The sequence below is a fragment of the Rattus rattus genome, chromosome 2 (assembly GCF_011064425.1).
Source record: "Rattus rattus isolate New Zealand chromosome 2, Rrattus_CSIRO_v1, whole genome shotgun sequence".
NCBI classification, from domain to species: domain Eukaryota; kingdom Metazoa; phylum Chordata; class Mammalia; order Rodentia; family Muridae; genus Rattus; species Rattus rattus.
This window is the reverse complement of record NC_046155.1, coordinates 25707503-25726329: the sequence shown is the minus strand read 5'-3', so window position 1 is coordinate 25726329 and position 18827 is coordinate 25707503. Positions and strand designations below refer to the sequence as shown.

At 48.8% G+C, this 18827-nt stretch overlaps 1 protein-coding gene across 1 annotated transcript; it reads right to left on the bottom strand.

Moving 5' to 3' along the window:
• Nucleotides 1–912: 912 nt before the first annotated feature.
• Nucleotides 913–13829, bottom strand: Dmrt3 (doublesex and mab-3 related transcription factor 3). The gene is given in 3 exon segments (XM_032895457.1): nucleotides 913–1874; nucleotides 13360–13447; nucleotides 13449–13829. Coding segments are annotated over 3 exon segments (1431 nt in total).
• Nucleotides 13830–18827: the final 4998 nt, after the last annotated feature.

Sequence of the window (18827 nt, the reverse complement as noted above, 5' to 3'; positions counted from 1 at the left end):
TTTCACTGTGTTTTGCTGCCTGTGTTCAGTTTGGAGTGCGAGGGAGTGAACCAGAGACCACACCTGCCGAACCCAGGCCCCTCCATTACAGGAAATGCCCAGTTTAAGACATGCCCCCATTGAACAGTATCTCGGTTTTGGACCCAGGCATTACTAGGGAGATCTTCCTTCCATCAAGCAGAGAAGACATCAACCAAGATCATGTCCTTAGTTTATTTTTCTAGAGTCCTTACTTAGCATGCTACATTAACCTGACAAAGCTTAATCTTGTGTTCGTTTCCGCGGCGACACGTTTCATGCAGTTCACAGCTGGGGTTGGCTTTATACTGACATTACACATGTTTCGATCCAGCCACGTGAAAAGAATGATTCTTAATGGAGTTTGTCTCTGAAAACTGTCCGAGCTTAAATATGAGCCCGTGCCGTCCGCGCTAGCCTGAGTGCAGTCTCTCTTTAGAACGGGAGTAACATGAGTGTCCCTACTCATGGTCGGCTGCCAATCGAGCCACTCCCTAAGGTTTCCAGTATCCTGAGGAATCCTCTTTTACAAAATGGCATTCAAGTATACTATTTCACGGAACATTCCAGGTTGAACTTAGGAGTAAAGCTGACCCCCGCCCCCAACTAAATCCCCCATTGGCCCGGCCTCCCCAGGCAGTCCTCAGCTTTAAACTCATTTACAACATTCAGCACTAAATCCACAGAGCAGAGCTATTTGGCATTTTCCAGTGAAGTGCAGGAAATTAAATAAGTTATGTTTTTATTGCTAATGTATAAGACTACCAAGCACAATCACTTTGTCAAACAGGAAGAAAGAGTATACAGTATTAGTGGACTCTCCCTGGGGCGGGGACGAGGGGGAGAGGTCCAGCACACACAAAATGTCACCCAGTCACCACCCACAGGTACACTTTAGGATGACGTGTTGAGTATTCTAGAATCTGAGGAGTCGGACCTCTCATCATAGTCATCCTCTGTGTAAATGGACTGCTTTGTCACGATTGGACACCCATCGTCGGGGATGGAGATCCGAGGGTCTTCTGTGGTGCGAGAGGAGAGCACGGGCGAGCTCCGGAAGACGCTAGTGGAGTTACTGGGAAATGGACTGACATACTGGGACCTCAGCTGGTACTGCTGCTGCAGTGTCATGGTATTCCACAGGGTGACGTCATTGGGCAAAAAGGGGCTCGACTGGTTTCTGGCCAAAGTATTCCTCAGCATCAGCGGATACCGGGGTGGCTGGGGGAAAGGATGTTGCAGGGGCACGGCCAAGGGGTTGGGGACCACGTTGCTGGAGTCCGCGGAAAAGCGTAAGGTGTCAGGGACTCGGAAGGCAGAGCCCACGGACCACTTGGAGGAAGAGATAGGGTAGGAGCCCAGCGTGTGTTCAAAGATATGGCCGCTGGAGGGCAGCACCAGGCTCTCTTCGGCCGTCCGCTCCGCCCCAGCCGCGGAGGACCGACTGGACAGCAGGACCTCCACGGCACTGACCAGGTCGCCCCCGCAGCCTTTCAGGATGAGCTCCAGTACAGTGGGCTTCTGGTTGGGAAAGATTTTCTTCAACACTTCCAGGGGTGGCCGGTTGGCTTTCAAGCTGAAGGGCAGAGAGACGGTCCCTGACGGGCCCTCGATCAGGAGATGGCTCTGCTCAGCGTGGTACTTGGGGCTGTCAGGGCAGCTCTCCGGGTTGCCCCCGTTTTTCTGCACGGCGTACCCACCTTCATCCACGGACACGATCTCGGGGCTCTCCGGAGTGAAGCAGTTCTTGCTTTTGACCACATCTGGGGAGCTCCTCTGGTCGGTGTCTTTGTCACTGAAGGACTCCGCAGCATTGTCTGCTGAACTGCTGTCCCCAAGTCGGTCTTCAGTCAAATCTGTAAGGCAAGAGAACAGTTAGGGTAATCCCTTCCTGGTGTGCTCAGAGTCAAGCGGCACTCAGCCTTCAGGATGAGGGAGCTTGTCTCAACTGGTCATAACAGCCTGTCAAGAAGAAATCAAAAGCCATTGGCAAAGGGAAAAGCCATTGGCAAAGGGAGTCAGGGACTGGGGTCAGTAAAGGAATCAGTGTTTTCTCAGAATGCTGTAGGAGAGGAGGCTTGCCTTAAAACCAAATGGCCGCATAAATGTGTAACCACAGAAGGCCTGGATTTCACCACACTAGCTACTCACAGAGCAGGGCTGTGAGACTCTGAACCAGGCCCGAACACACACACACACACACACACACACACACACACACACACACACACACATACACGCCACACAGGAGAGGCTCTGGTCGTCATCACCTGCTGAATACATCCCCATAGGGCACTTTAATAATCACACCTGTTTCCCATAGCCTGGTTTTTATTTTTAAATCAGGTTATCATGTACAGTAACTAGTTGACATAGCTTCTCAGTGAAAGAAAGACCACAAAAATCACTTGTAAAAAGCCACTGACTGAAAGGCCAGGCAAAGTCAGCAGCTTGGGCCCTTACTAAAGGCCAAACAAAGCCAGTTCAAATTCTGGATGGCAGGACAGATGCTAGAGAGAAGAAGGAAATGGCTGGAAGGTTCGAGAACTGTCTACCATGTGTGGCAAGAGGTAGATGGGTGCTTTTGCGTGAACAGGGGTGGGGGCACCAAAAGGACCTACAGCAACGTTTCAAAGTATGTTTGAAGAAGGAAGGATGACAAGGAATTTTCTTAATAGAGCCAAGACTAGCTATGAAACAGACCAGTTTGCCAACTTGACATTTTAACCTAGAATGTTACCCAAGAGGAGTGAGCGCTGCAGTACTAAGTAGGCAGAAGGCTGTGGACAAGAGGGCTTTGGGGTTTCATTGTAAATAAAGGAGCATTCTTTTAAACTAGCAAACTACATGCAAATAGATTTTTATCCTTTAGAAAGAATGTGCTAGTGGTGGCTGCTTAATCTAGAGTAACTGATCGGAGGAAAAAGAAAAGAGAAAGAAGGAAGGAAGAAAAGAAAAGAAGGCCACTCCCAGTGAGGCAGTTGTCAGGTTGTGAGGACTGTGGATCTGTGTTTTCTCTTCTGGCCTGAATAGCCTCATTGTGGGCCTCTCTGTGGGCAAACCTGCTTGTGCGCAGATAGCCAGAGGTGAAATTTCATCAAAGCAGCGTAGAAGGCACCCCCTCCTACCTGTTGTTGTTTACTCTCAAAGCTTTTAACAAAGGCCCATTGATGGACATTTCTCCAACTCCACAAGTACCTTAAGCACAAGGGAAGCCAACAAAAGCCTGTAGCCAAACATAAGTGTTTTTAAAGCATTCTTAAATCATATCCAAGCAGCTTTCGGCCACGTCTAATACAAATTAATATCCATCCCAAATTGTCACTCTCTGTACACTGCTCTTTCCAATAAACACCAGTAGGTTTCTACTGTTGGGATTCATTTGTAGTCTGCACAATGAATTCCCCCCTTGCTCCCAATGGTCACTCTCAGATTCACCAAAGACCTAGTTTTACAAGACAAATGTAGCATCTTCCCTCCTACTGCTTCCTAGGACAACAGGCCCAACTTTCACCTCCCAATTATTGAACTGCTTGAGTCCCCTGTCCTTGACACAGAAGACAAGACAGACCAAACAAAAAGGCTCGTGTAGATTTATATTCTAAGCAGGCTGCACTCCTGTATACTCCCCTGACACATAACCATATAGATGACTCCCCTATCACTCTGTTCCCAAACCCTGGAGAAGGGGCAGACAGGGACGGTGTGTTAACTCTGAAATGAACACACATTTGCATTTTGACCCCTGTTCAGTGAGCTTTGGGAAACAAGCTCAATACTTTCCCCCATGCACATACTGATTTGATGTTTAAAACGATGTGTGTCTAGGCACATAAATCCATCTTTTATCATCTAGCAGCGGCATCAAACATTCACTGACCTTATAATAGGCTAAAACAAAGAAACAATAACAAAGACAAAACAGCAGAAAGCATAAGCTCATGGAAATTCTTAACTTGGGGAAATAGACACACATGCTGGAGGGAAAGCACACATGACACGGCATAGTTCAGGAGACATCAAATACATTAGTCACAGGGGTCCTAAGGTTGGAGCGACCCGCAATGAATGAAGGGATAAACAATATTATTCAGCCTCTAAAAGGAATGAAATTCTGACATCTGCTACAAAGAAGAACTTTAACGATATTCTAACTAAAATAAACTGGCCACAAAAGAAGTTATGTGATTTCACTTCCATGAGATGCTTAGAATGGATCTCATAGATCCATTCTGCTTAGAAGTACAGAGGCAGGAGAGAGGTGGTTCTGGGGGAGGGGAGGCAGGGAGTTACTCTTTAACGAACACGAGGTTTCAGTGGAGGATGATGAAGAAGTTCTGGATGGATAGTGATGGCTGTTTGAAAAACATCATAAACATCTTTAATGTCACCAAGATGTCCACCTTAAAATGGTAAGCCACCTAGATTTTACCGTAAAACAAGAAAAATAGGACACAGGATCCCAGCAGCCTGCTGAGCCGGTTCAATTTTGTTGGTTGTTGGCTTTGCTTCTGCTACGGAAATGACCTTGTCTTTGAGAAGAAGGGGCAGCCGGCACATCTGGAAAGCTCTCAGCTTTGCCACCCTTAACAGGAAGGAGCTAAAAATAGCTCAGTGTCTTAAAAGGTAACACTTCAGGTGCCTTGGGTGAATTCAAAAACACTGAAAATGTCTTCTTCAGCAAAACCGCTTCCCTGTCAACCGGGCTCACTCTTCCACAGCTGACTTCAGGCCCCAGGTAACCCCTGGACCAGAAGGTTAGTGAGGGACACTTAAGATCAATGCTCTAGCTACTCAAACCTGTATCATAAAAATGTATTTTCCTCAAGGCAGCAACCGACACTGGGAGGCAGGATTTTAAGTCTGACAGGACACAATTGTGTCTTTGTATCTATTTCCCAAGTTCTGCAGAACACACCTCGTGTGATCTTACAAGGCCGCCAGCTTGTTCAGGTAATTGAAAGGCCTCAAAGGACAAATGGTGACCAAGCCATTCTCCCCTTTTGGTGTTGTCCTTAGCCCCCGCTACATGCCAGAGTGCCCTGTACTTTGGGGTATCTGAGCAGTGGAGGAGGATTAGCACCGTGCTAAGTCATCCCAGCTATTCAAAGATTTCTGGGCTCCTCAGCACCCCAATCTCAGTGTCTGGGCCCTGACTAAACGTGAGAAAAGCTGGCAGGATGTCCTAGGAATCAAATACACAAACTAAGGGCTTTGTAATCAACTGAGCTCAGCAGTGCTTATAGAAGGAGGGGGGAGACACCGGCCAGTGAGAGAAGCAGGATCACACACCACAGGGCACACGAATTTGAGAAGTAAAGGTATGGAGGCTGCCCACCGGCACCCAAGGGTTCTGGGTTTTAAAACAGAGCCAAGGATGATGGTCCTCAAAACGTGCACCAAGGCAAACTCCTCGCCCAAAAATAATTTCTTAAAAGCAGAACTGACAGCCCCTGAAATTTGGGGGCACTATGCTGGCTATTATTTGCCTAAACTAAAGTCATTGCAAGCCGCTCTAAACACACACTTTCCCAAGTAATTATAGAGGGGAAGGGTTAAGCTCAGTGATAGAGAGTAATTTAATAACAGGTATTCCTTTACACACCCAGGTTCCCCCTCCTAAATGAACTGTACGAACCACTCGAATCGGCGTAAAGCACAAAGGCCTTTTCTAGAAACAGAACCGCGGGACGTCAGCTGAGAAAACAAAACACAAATAGTCCCAGAACCCTCTGCCTTCCGCTTTATTGAAACAGAGACTCTAATCAGAACACGAGGAGTGGAAGTATATTTCAATTGAGCTCTGTATACAGTACAGGAAGGCAAAACCACCAGTCAAAAGCAGATGAAACCATGACCCTGCATTGCTGTCGTGACAGGCCAGTTATTACAAAAGGGGAAAAAAGAAAAACCAAACCCTTTAAAAACTGTTATCAAATATTCAAGCTCTCACTTCACAGCCCAAAGGGCTCACACGCCAACCACGAAACAAACTTCTCATTAGGTTTATGAGAGCTTCATTAAGGACACGTTTCCTCTGAAAAACAATGCCACCTCCTTCAAAGCACAAGTGCCATGTGATGACAACTACACAATCTTTTTTGCTAAATAAACAAACAAACACATGAAAGTGGCTTCCAGTCTAAAAAATACAATTTGAACAATCTACAAATCCCTTCACATAAAAATACAACTTTAAAAAATTGTACTCAAGTGGTTTAAGAAAGCCTGCCCTGTGTGTGAAACAGTCTGTTCAAAATACACACAAACGGAAAAGTGCCCGACTTAGCTGCCACTGGAGTTAGAGGTTCTATCCATTCAGTGCACAAAGCCTAAACCCACCTAACACCTAGAATGAGACATAAGGCCTGACTGGACTCTCATAACTCCGGTATCACAGACACTCCCCTCCCCGGAGCGGAAGCACGCCAGGCAGTTAAAGATGTCCCTGTGATTTGGGGGAGGCAGATCTCTAGGTAGGTCTCCATGCCAATAAAAAGTGATGGCAGGAGGAGCTCTCGGGGGCTTCCAGGGTCAAACATTTAACAGCGGTTTCCCATGCTTTCTGTTGGTCTCACACTAGGCATCATTAAAAACTGTGTGAGTAGGAGAGAGAAGCCGTGGCAGGACAATATGGCTGGTGACGTTAAGATTCCACGCTGTACATTTACAGGTTGTTACAAATGTTCTTAAGGGAAGGATGATATTGGGCTTTGTAATGTTTAGGTGAGCAATTACATCTTACCAACTGGGTCAAAAAAAAAAAAACTGTGTGAGTAGAAATTTGAAGCAAGTGGTGATATTAATAAATCTCATTGTAAAATGTGTGTGTGTGTGTGTGTGTGTGTGTGTGTGTGTGTGTGTGTGTGTGTGTGTGTACATGAAAATACTCAGTGCTTGGCTTTGTAAATGATCAGCTCTGATTTAACACTGGATAAAGGGTTCAGGATGATCTCCTTAACCTGGCCTGGTGGTGCACACTTGTAATCCTAACACTCAAGAGGGCTGACAGGAAGATGCTACGTCTGAGATTCTGTAAAGCCAAGATTCTGCAGGGGCATTGCTTAGAAAGGGCTGATGGGCTTAAGGAAGTATAGGTTACAATTGTAGATTCCATGTGTCTTACAAAAAAATATTCAGCAAGATCCCTTTCTTGGGAACTAGAAGCTTTGAAAAGGTTCAAGGACAATCTACAAACCGACCTGTTCATCGGGCGTTTACAAAGATGCAGCTGGCTGCTTGCTTATCCTTCTACTTAGCAAATCCCCTTAAATCCCCTATATCCCTGGGTACTGGGCTAGGTAAGATTATACGAAGATAACCACAGCATTGCCTTGGCCACTGGGGCTTACAAGGTAGCTAATCTTTTGCAAAAGTCCAAAGGATCTGATCAGCTGTCATATTTTATGATTCTGCACAGCGAGTCTCGCAGAAGCCAGAAGCAGGGCCGACCATGCCATCTTCACACAGAAGGGAACATTATTCACACATGAAGACACTGAGCTCATAAGGCCATTCTCCGTGGTGGAAAACAGTAGAACTAAAATTCAAGTCTGACGAGTAACTGTAACGAATAGAGTGTAGGGTCCAGAAAGGAGGAATGTTCGGAGTTTCTCGTAATGTCCTATTACTTGGAAGGCAGCTGTACTTTGTAAAATCTGTTTAGTCATAAGACAAAATGGAAGCCCTCGCCTACCTCTCTACCTTCATTCTTTTCCTTCCCAGAAAAGAGTATGTTGATTAGGCCGGGGAGGGGGGTCAGCTAAAATGCTGTGTGTGAGTCAGAATATGTGTATGGCAAAGAGGTGGTCCTTTGATGACCAAAGGCCTACTATGTAATCAAAAAATACACTGGACTAGAACTAGGGACTCCAAGGACCTGAGTGCTTAATGACTAGAGGTTGCTGCCACAGGTTAAATAGTGAAAGAAGGAAGAAAGCCATCATGGAGTAAAATAGAAGAAGAAGAAGGAGGAGGAGGAGGAGGGAGGAGGAGGAGGAGGAGGAGGAGGAGGAGGAGGAGGAAGGGGAGGAGAGAGGAAGGGGAAGAGGGGAGAAGGAGGAGGAAGAAGAGAAAGAGGAGGAGGGGAAGAGGAAGAAGGGGAGGAGGGGAGAAGGAAAGGGAAGAGGGGAGGAGGAAGAGGAGGAGGGAGGAGAGGAAGAGGGGGAGGAGGAGGGGGGGGAGGGGGAGGAGGAGGAGGAGGGGGAGAAGGAAGAGGAGGAGGAGGAGGAGGAGGAGGAGGAGGAGGAGGAGGAGGAAGAACAAGAACAAGAAGAAGAAGAAGAAGAAGAAGAAGAAGAAGAAGAAGAAGAAGAAGAAGAAGAAGAAGAAGAAGAAGAAGAAGAAGAAGAAGAAGAAGCAGCAGCAGCAGCAGCAGCAGAAGAAGCAGGCAGGCAAATGGGTTTCGCTGGGCACTCTTCTTCCCAGTCAGGAGGAAATGCAACAGTTCGGAAAAGGTTCCAAGTCCTGCAGGGACTTTGATTTATGAAGATTTACCCCCCTTCCCTCTGTAAAGCTGTTAACAGAAAGTGCTGACTCGCTGCAGAAAAGAATTTCTCATCGATGCTCTCTGATTGTATTTTGCAAACAGAACGCCTGTTGCTTGGTAACGTTTCACTTGAGCCTGACCTTCTCCAAAAGTTATTGCTATCGGATTCGATTTACACTGTCCTCCTGTGATTACTGTAATCTTTTAAACCCGAGAGTTCATCCATCAGGGAGAGGAAAAGTTGGTTGTAAGTGGAGAGCACTGTCATCCCTCAGATTTATAAGGCCTGGAACAGGCTGGGGGTTCTCTGCCTGGCAACAGACTCCAGTTCCTATGGGAGGATTCTCTTTTCCCTTTAACCTTCGTCCTCCGGCTCTACCAGACAGATGGGAACATTCCAATGCCCCTCAGGGTAGGTGAGATCAGGAGGAAGCAGGCAGGCAGCTGAGGCCCTAGGGGCTGAGAAGGAAGGGCTCAGGGAGCTCAGGGAGACTTGCTTTAGTCCTTAGATAAGGGAGGACTAGCAAGTGTGGCGAGCAAGACAAGCTTCAGTACCCAGAGAAGCCAACATGCTGTCCTATAAGCCTCTCCTGGGCTCCCTGCCACTCCGTCCAGGGTGGGGGCCACCAGAGAGGCCAGCCTCCTGTGCCTGGTCAGTAGGCATTCCCCCACCTCCCTGCAACTGACCTACCCATCAAATCTAGCAAGGAAAACACTGGATTCTTTACCCTCAAAGCCAGAACTGAGTAAGAGGCTCCAAGTGGCAGTCTTGCTGTCCTGGTATTTCTTCCTGTCTGGCTTTTCTTAAAGCCCCTTGCTTCAAATCAAGCCATCTTTTTTTTTTTTTTTTTTTTTTTTTTTTTTTTTTTTTTTTTTTTTTTGGACTGGGGACCCAGGGCCTTGCCAAACAAGCTCTACCACTGAGCCAAATCCCCAACCCCAAATCAAGCCATCTTAAAGCAAGACGCATTTGTTTTTGTTTCTGTTTTCATTTTTTCAGTTCGCAGGTAGATACCCCCAGATGACTTGTAATTGTTCCCAGCTTCTCCCTTGCTCTGGGTGTGCAGTCAGACAGGAATTCCTCATCTGGCTTTTGAGAACTCTCCCTTAACACAAATGACCAACTATTTATCTTTGGAGAATTAAAAGGGAGAAGAAATTAAAATGAAGACAGCAGACTGGGCAATACAAATCAAGGAGCAGGAAGCCCAGAGCAATCATAAAGGTGCTTAAAGTCCGCTTTCCAAAATCACCGTCCCCCCTCTCTCTGCCTTGTCTGTCTTTTTCAGAATTAAAGGACATGTGACTTTCCTATCCAACCCTCCTCGTCAATCTCCAACCAGTGTCTTTCAAGAGCATTTAAATAACATATATATCAGTTATTTAAATTAAATTATGTTAAATTAAACTTATATGCTAAATTTATTTCAGATGTACATACATATATACATATTATATATGTATGTGTGTATATATATTTATATATATAATATATCTGGCAGTTATACATCAAGAAAAATTCCACAGCCACTGATCTTTCCTTTCCAGGCAAGGTAGTGAATGTGACTGTAGCTTCTCACCTTGGCCATGACCCTAAACTTCCCTCAGATCCAGAGCCCAGGATCCTGAAAGGCTGGCTTGGCTGGTTTGATTAAGACTGCCAGGTCAGAAGCTCAAATAGCCACAAAAGGTTAGGCTCCCTGAGCTGTTCTCATGGGGAGGGGGATGGGGGTGACACAAAGGGAAGTTAGAAACGGAGTATGTGGGTTGCATAGAATCCATATCGAAAGTTAACTTAGAAACTGGAGCACAATCAAAATCTAATTTAATTCAGAGATGACAGGCAGAAGGCTGTAATAAAAAATTTTTTTCAATCCATAGTTGAAATAGCAAAATCTTCTTAAACTCACATTGGAAACAGTGCTCAAACATTCCTTTAAGCCATCTGAAGGAGAGTTCAGGAAAGATCCCCCCACCCCACCCCGTTAGAAAACCGGAGTTTTGGCATTCACATCTCTTCCCTGAACGGCATGGGCTTTCTCCCATGATGCCTAGCCAACATCCTTCTTGAAGTCTGTGCTTTTCTTAAATATCTTGGAGAAGAAACAGACACTGCGTGCTGCTGCTCCCCCTGCATTTGTCTCCAAGAACATAGCTATCTGTGGGAGGCTCTCTGACAGCAAATAATCCAAGGCGGATTTTCAAAACCTGAGTTGACAAAGGAGCAGACCTAAATGGTCTGCCAGCAGTTTCCAGACTCAGAGACTGCTGCTCAGAACTGGCCCAGGGCCCTTCCACCCCAGCGGGGCCACGCTTACTCTCTTGGTGGAAAGGACTAATTTATACAAGAACCCCTAATACACTTCTAAAGATGACATGGTGCCACATACAAATACACTGCAAGTGTCCAGCCACCGGAGGTCTCGCCAGGAGGTTTTAACTCAGCCGCCCCCTCCCAACAGAGCTGCTGTTTTACACGTGTTGCACAGAAGCGATCTATTTGTGTTCCTGGCTGTGAAATTGTAATCAGTTTGTTTTAGAGCCCTCTCCCCAAACCAAGTGATGAGTTTTCTTTTCTCCTTAACGGAATTCAACTGATGAATGAAAACAAAAGTTAGTTAGCGAGTGTGCAAGTTATGTGGTGTGACCAGCTGGAAAGTGGAAACTGAACCCTTGGCCCCACATAGCTCAGTCTCTGGAAGTCTTTCTTCTTCTTCTTCTTCTTCTTCTTCTTCTTCTTCTTCTTCTTCTTCTTCTTCTTCTTCTTCTTCTTCTTCTTCTTCTTCTTCTTCTTCTTCTTCTTCTTCTTCTTCTTCCTTCTTCTCTTCCTCCTCCTCCAACCCCTCCTCCTCTTCTCCTCTTTTCCTCCTTCTACTCCTCTCCCTCCTCTCCTTTCTCCTCTTCTTCCTCCTCCTTCTTCCCCCTCCTCCTTTTTTCCCTCTCTTTCAATTGCTTGTTCTCAATTTGGAAGGCTCAGGCTACCCCGAGTATCTGGTGAACACAGAGGGAGAGAAATCATGCACCCAGCCTGGTTTGCACACTTGGAATTCTTTGCCCCCTTTAATTCTCCTAAAGCTTGGTCCCTCCTGCTGTTGCTTCAACCTGGCCTCCTCGACGCCTTACCCCACTCCCTTTTCTCCTCGCCTTGGATTTTGTGACTCCCAATAAATGTTGGCTATGGAGGAGGACAACCCGTGGAGGGAACACTAAAGGATACTAAAGGAGTCCCGTCGTGGACAAAGACCACAGAACTCAAGGTTACCGCTCTGTAAGAGCTGCTGGTAAGCAGCTGGGCGCTGTAAAGCACCCACCTGAATTTTAACTCGGTCTTCTGCTCTAGTCCTGGGGTCTTTAGTCCTAGAGCCAGGAAAACCAGAACGGAAAATTGAAAGTTAGTAGCGCGGAATCACCTCTGGGACTGAGCCCTAACTCTCCTACTTGTTCTCAGGACAAATCCAGAAAACCCTCTTCCCACCATAGGCTCTAGTTTTTATGGCAAATCCACAAATACAAGATGAGGGTCATGGGCCCTGCCTTTGAGATGAGCTTATGGGTTCCTTGTAGTTAAATAACGACAAAACTCAGTCAGCAAACTGCTTTCTGAACTTCAGGCCTACAGGGAACGACTGAGCCAGAAGGTGGGACTGACTGGCCAAGCCACCTCACCACACACCAACAGTGCATAGCTTCCCCCCAGTTCAGCATGGTGCTCTGGGGTTCTCCGAAGAAGAGCTGTCACTGAGCGGCTAAGGCAGTAGAGAGAGAGGCTCTAGCTACTGAAAACTGCGGACTTTCACTCCCCGTTCTGGAGGAGATGGGCCTGTCTCCTTTGTGAAGCTGAGAGAGGCCAGGAGTGAAGCTAGAGGTTCCTCCGAGGAAAAGAGAGAAAGAGGTTTAAAATGGGGACAGATTCTGGAAGAAGCCAGAAAGACAACTAGGTGGAAATTGGGGTTTGCCCACTGTCAGGGCTCAGAATCCCCTGTTATCCCATCTCCAAATAAAAGCATTTCTGAGAGAAAAAGAGAACAGAGGGAAGCTAGATGTCCAGAAAGCCTTGCACTGATCCACACCAGGCCAACCCTGCATAATCCTGGAAAAGCACTTGCTAGGTTTTCTCCACTGTAGGCCAAGTTTTCTTTTAAATTTCCTCACACCACAGCAGCCTGGGGAAACAGCATTAAAGGACCAAAGAAATAGTTCAGCAAAAAAAGAGTTAACTGATCTCACTTTGAGGCCTTTTGAAACCTTTTTCTTATAGTTCTTTAAAAGGCTCTTCTTTTTTTTCATCGAATTCTAAGTCTTGAGGCCTCTTAGCCGGGCTAAACCGATTCCGAGTTCCTTTAGAAAGAGACAGAACGCTGTTTTGCTCCCGCGTCCGAACTAAGCCAAGAATCGCCTAGAAACAGCAAAGCACTGGGCCCTGATAGCTAACCAACACGAACTAACCCCCTAGTTCCAAATTAAACCCCCCCACCCCCACCCCCCGCCAAAAGCCGCAGCCCTGAAAACCTTCTTCATCGTGGTGCCTTTAAAGTCGGTACTCCCCAAGACATCTTTTTACTCTTGGAATTGACCTGTTATGTTCCTTTTCAACCTGGGAAAACGACTGAAGTAGGGACACACAGTCAGGCTATTTGGTTGGCCCCTCTGGGGGATTCCCTGGGTTCCACAGGCTTCAGACTCTCAAGACCCCCTTTTCCCCGGAGATTAAGAATCAGTGCCTGGTTAGGGGGTGGGCAGGCCCAACACGGACAACTTCACACAAACTTGTCCTCAGTCTTCTCCACCAACACCCGAGAGCCCTCGACATTCCCTCCTTCCGAGCGCGATCCCAGCCCCGCAAAAGCTCTCACCTGGCTTAGCAAGCTGCGCTGGCAGCGTCCCGGGCTGGGGCTCGGCGACCCAGCGCAGCGCAGCGGCCGCAGCCAACTCGGCGGCAGGGACGAGGCGGCGCCGGCGGCTGGGACGCCTGGGAGGCTGGCGACGACTGCGAGGCGGTGGCGGCGGTGGCCGCGGCGTCCCCCCGCGGCGGAGGCCCTGGCAGAGCCCGCAGCGAGTCCGGGATGAGGCTCTCCAGGCTCTCGTTGGCCTGCTGCCGCCGCAGCGCCACCTGCGCCGCCATCACCCGCTGCCGCTCGATGATCAGGATGCACTTCTCGCAGGTGCAGTCCTTGAAGCGACAGTAGCGCTTGTGGCCCTTAAGCCAGGATAGCACCCCGTGGTTCCGGCAGCGCGCGCACTTGGGCGTCCGCTGCAAGGGCGCCCGCGGCGGCTGCGACACCGGGCCGCCCATGTACAGGTAGGGGGAGCGGTAGCCGTTCATGCCCAGGGCTCCCCCTGGTCGACGGCGGGAGCTGGAGCGCGGTGCTCGGAGGCCCGCTCTCGGGAGACCCCGGAAGGTCGGCAGCGGCCGGAGGTACGGCTGCAGTCTCCTCGGCTCCGATGGTGCTCTCAGCCCGCCGGTCCCCACGCGCGCCGCCTCTCTGCTCGCCGCTCTCCCGGGAGCAAGCTCCACCCGCTGGTCCTCCCACGCCGAGGCTCTCCGGCAGCTGCACCGGGCCGAAGAGAGCTCTGATTACGGTCTGAGCCACTTCCTCCCCTGGTCCCTTCCTCGCAGACTGGACCCAGCGCCTCCGCCGCCGCCCTCCCCTCCCCCCCCAGTCCCTCCTCCCTCCCACCGCCACCCCCTCCCCAGGGTCCCAGCCCCCTTGCGCTCCCCACGCGCTTTCCTCCTCCCTGGCAGGCACCCCTCGGGTTCTTGTACCTCACCTTCCCCGCCACCTGCAGCCAGGCCTCTCAGGCGGGGGCGCTCAAAGCCCCCTCTTCCAAGCCCTCTGTTACCCCTTTCTGAGCCGGGAGGGACTGCGCCGCTGCGGTACGGCGGGCGCGCTGGGCGGACCGGGTGTGGGGCGGGGGACGTTGGGGAGGGGGTGGGTGCTTGTAAGCCAGCCCGCAGGCCTCTCCCCTACCCTCTCACGTCGCTCCAGGACTGGTCTCATAGCACTAAGCCCAAGACCGCTTTCATTCCCACCCTTGGCCTCTGCAATTCGGAGCTTGCGAGGGAATTGAGGGTACACCGCAGGTCGGCCCCGGGAGGACCGAGTTTCAAGAACCGAACAGTCACCACCTGACAAGAGGAATCAAGAGTGAGAGGGGTGGTAGTGATTTGGGAATTCTTCGCTTCGTTTTTGCAATCTAGTTTCTCTTTAATTGCTGCGGAAGAAAAATTAGTTTTGTTTTTTTTTTTTTTAATTTGTCGGGCTTCAGGAAGACAACTCGTTTTAGAGGGTAACTTTAATTTTCTACTTACCTCCTTCTGTCTTTAAAATAAACAGCCTCTGCCTTGAAAGGCCCGGGAAGTGTTCTCTTGGATGTTTTCCTTAAGCACTGTTTAAACTTTCTGAGAGTGTAGGCAGAAGACACATTAGTGGCCCCAAAGTTACCCGGCATTTGTTCCCGCAACGGTCATTGAATCAGCCAAGGTCCGGAATTGCCTAGCTCAAATCCCCACAGACGCTGTATTTTACTTAAGAATAAGGAATAGACCCTCCTCATAATAATCTTTACGTGACGGTGGGAAGAGTCTCGTGTATAACATTAGACTGGATAAGCCTTTTTGTTTCTTTACAGCATAAACTTCGTTTATATTCCTTGCTTGTTTTCAGTATTGGTTTGTCCAATGTCGGGTACCACTACGTACGCGTAGAGAAGGCTGCCTTCTTTCACCTAACCAAGAAAACAACCGAACAAAAATCCAGGCATAATGTAGGCTCAGGACCGCCTTAACATCTCAGTATGAAGGAGACGACGGAAGTCTCCGATAGTCTATTAGTGGCCCCTGGGAACGTGCGTTCCGCATTTTACTGTGTGGGTGAAAGTTACGGTAAACGGGTCTGCTGCAGTACCTGACTCCTGAACTGCACAGAGGCCACAGTCCCTTTCTGAAGGTCGCCTTCCAGTGCCCAGCCCTACAGCCAGCCAAGGAAGAGAGCACCGGGCGGTCTGGGATTGCTGTGAATTCTAGGACTGCACCGTCGCGAGTTCAAACAGCAAGCTCTCTGCCCGGAAAAGGGATTTGAAATCGGGAGAGAACTTTGAATGAGGAATATAAATATAGCTTCGAACCTTTTTTACCCTCGATGCCCTTAGCTACTCGGGTTTCAGGTGCGGGCAGGAGGAGTTGGTAGTTGTTCCGGGCTGGCCGGCTGGAACTGGGGAGGAATCTTTTGCACACGAATGCTATTTCGGAGAAACTGTCCCAAAAGCGTCACGGAACCAGTATCCCTGGCTTTTACCCTTTCCCCTACCCTTCTAATCCGGCCCCTTCCCACCTTTCGACAAGAAAACAAGTTCCTCACTCTACAACTAGTAGGACTTTTGTAAATTGTGGAGAGGGGACACAAGAGTCACACATGGATCATTGGGCCTGACACAGGGGAGAAAAGGTGCCTACAGGAGTTACTTTTCATGATCAGCGAATGGCAAGAATCTGGGGACTTAATACTGTTTCGCTCTGAAATCTGTGCGTCTAAGAAAGCCGAGGACCACGGACTTTTATCAAAGCCGAATTTCTCCGTAAATGGTCAGCGAAACGGATCAGGAAAATAAGAGTAACTAGTTTCTGTGAGGAAGGAGAGCTGCGGAGCTCTGCATCGGGTTTTAAGGGGACATTTTCATTCTCAAAGCAATCCCCTTTCCTTCCTGGGTCACCTAGCCACCCTATCCCAGTGCCACTCACACACACTGGTATTATTTGGTACTGGGCCCCGTTTCACTCCAGTGCACATCGAGGGCTGAGATCTAAATACTCATTTGATATAGCGCGGTAATCCTTTTCTCATATTTGATGGGAATGTTTTCCATATCCCAGTATTTGACAACATCTCCCTATAGGGACAGGTTTGTATTTATGTTGGTAAAATGTCCCCTGCCTCAAAGTCTATTGTAACCCAACACCTGACAACCCCGAGTCCCATTTCTGTTTGCAGAAAGGGTTTATTCAAGCACATAATGGGATCCCAGCAGAAAGCCTTTCAGAACAAGGGGCTATGGTAAACTTCACCACATGAACTCCGTTTCCAGGGCTATTAAGCCTTTAATTGGAAAATAGCAGAGGAAATTTCAAGGTGACTATAACGTGTTAGCAGTTAGTTCAGAGAAGAAAAGCCTGTGCGGGAATGAATGTAGAAAGCATATGGTCCGAATCACATTTAGGAGGAGCGGGGCCCGCTTCTACTAAGGCCCTGCAGCTTATGCACTTATGGGAAAAATCATCAAAGACATTGGGAAGGGAGGGGGAGGGTTACAAGGGAAAGTAACCTCACTAGACTCTACCCACTCCCGGCCCCTCTGGGTGGTGCGTTGGTGTTTTCAAACCACAATTAACCGGGTAAGAGATGGCAGGTATCAATCCTGAAGTGGGCGAAACAACACGCTTGCTCCTTTTGGAACGCGCTCAGCGGCTACGTGCGTGAACACCAGGAGCTCCGAGGGCCCGTGTTCCTGTTGAGAAGTGTTGGTATCTGAGTCCAAGCCTGGGAGTCCTGATAGGTGTCATCCTCCCCGACCCCCGACCCCTCCCCCGCAACAGTTAATCAAAGGACAGCCCCATAATGTGCTTGACGTAAGGCACATGGAGACATCTGTTCTGTATTCTCACGCAGGGGGATGTTGGGGTTTCTAGTTTGTGGGCTCTACAGCAAGGTGACTTTGGTGTTAACAGGTGCGGGTGAGGGAGTGGGGGGTAGGGGATTGTGAAAAACCCTGTACAGGCATTAAAAAAAAAAAAGCCACCACTTTGCCTGAACTTAGGTGGGAGCTCTTCTGCACTGACTGACCCATCAATGTCTCTGTTAAGCCAGCTTCAAGTTGAAAGAAGATGGGGATGACCAGGGTCTTGAGGTGGCAGAATGTCCTCGTTCACCCCCAACTGGTTCTGGATAGAGCCTCAAGCTTGGTCCTTATTGTACCAATCAACTGGAAGCCCCTATCAGGCAACCAGTTGAGAGCTACTGACGTGCATCCAGTAGGCCTGAAGGATGCCTTTAGCTGGAGGAAGGTTCTGGACAGTCACATACCCACATCATCTCATGGAAGAGGAAGTCATATCCAAGTAGGAGGTGGTTTCAGATGCTAAGCACCTGGCTCTATTGCAAGTGCTGCCCGACCTTCCCTTCCAGTTCTAGAACTCTCCAGGCCAGCAACACTCTGGCTTCCAGGGTACATTCCTCATATTCGGCCAGCCTGAACTAGAGACTGCCAGAGTCCAGCTCTGGGGTGTGTCACTCCCACAGCATCTCATTTTAAGGTTTCTAAGGTACTTCAAAGGGGCGGTCACACTCTCACTGACCCTGCCCCAACTCTGCTCCAGACCGTCTTGTGTGGGGGATAAGTCATTAAATCATTTTGGAAGGAGAGAGAGCCCCCTTTTGCTTATGTGTACCTTAAGGGGAAGAATCAGGTCTCTTGCTAGGTAAATGATCGACGACGACTTTATAACTCAAATGTAGCTCAAACACATAAACTTTCTGTAGAAATTTAAAAACCAAAGATCGAGAAAACCAAACCAGGTAACTGAGTAAAGTTCACGTAACAAAATTAGCTCAAAGTCTCAGGGGGGCTTCTCCATGACTTCCCCGCTTCCTCAGAAAACCACACACACACACACACACACACACACACACACACACACACACACACACACACCCCAGAACGAAGTAGTGAATAAAGCCTAAGCAGTACTGAAAGAAACTTCCCCTGTAGAGCGCCAGGACCAGCAGCCAATCAAGAGTAAAAGGCGCGCAGCGCCTGTACGCTGGAAGAGTGGGTGTGAACTCCTCAACTCTTGGATCTCAAAAGTGGGTGTGAACTCCTCAACTCTTGGATCTCAAAATCGGGAGACACCGGAACCACCAGGACCTGGGGTACTGGAGCTTCGCACAGAACCACCCACCGAAGGCCTAAAGCTCCTCCTCTTTCCCCAACTGCTACGCTCTTGGCATACGACTTCCGGTGAGCGATCCCGCCCCAACACACCTTGGCTCCTCCCACCACCTTCGCCCCTCCCACCACCTCCGCCCCGCCCCCTGCTCGAGGGAAGGGTACGCTGAGTTTCTGCAGGGGGGAAAGTTATGTGCGAGCTTTGAGTGCTGGTGGCAAGGCATGTCACAGTGGCTGAGTGGAAGACTAGAGGAGGCTAGTCTTCACCCGTGTCTGGGACATGTTTCCGTCCAAGTTGTGTCCACGCCCTTGACTAGCCGTCCTTCATGTTTCAATAAGAGAATGTGACTACAAACGTCGCACTGGAAAGTAGCCAGGCACT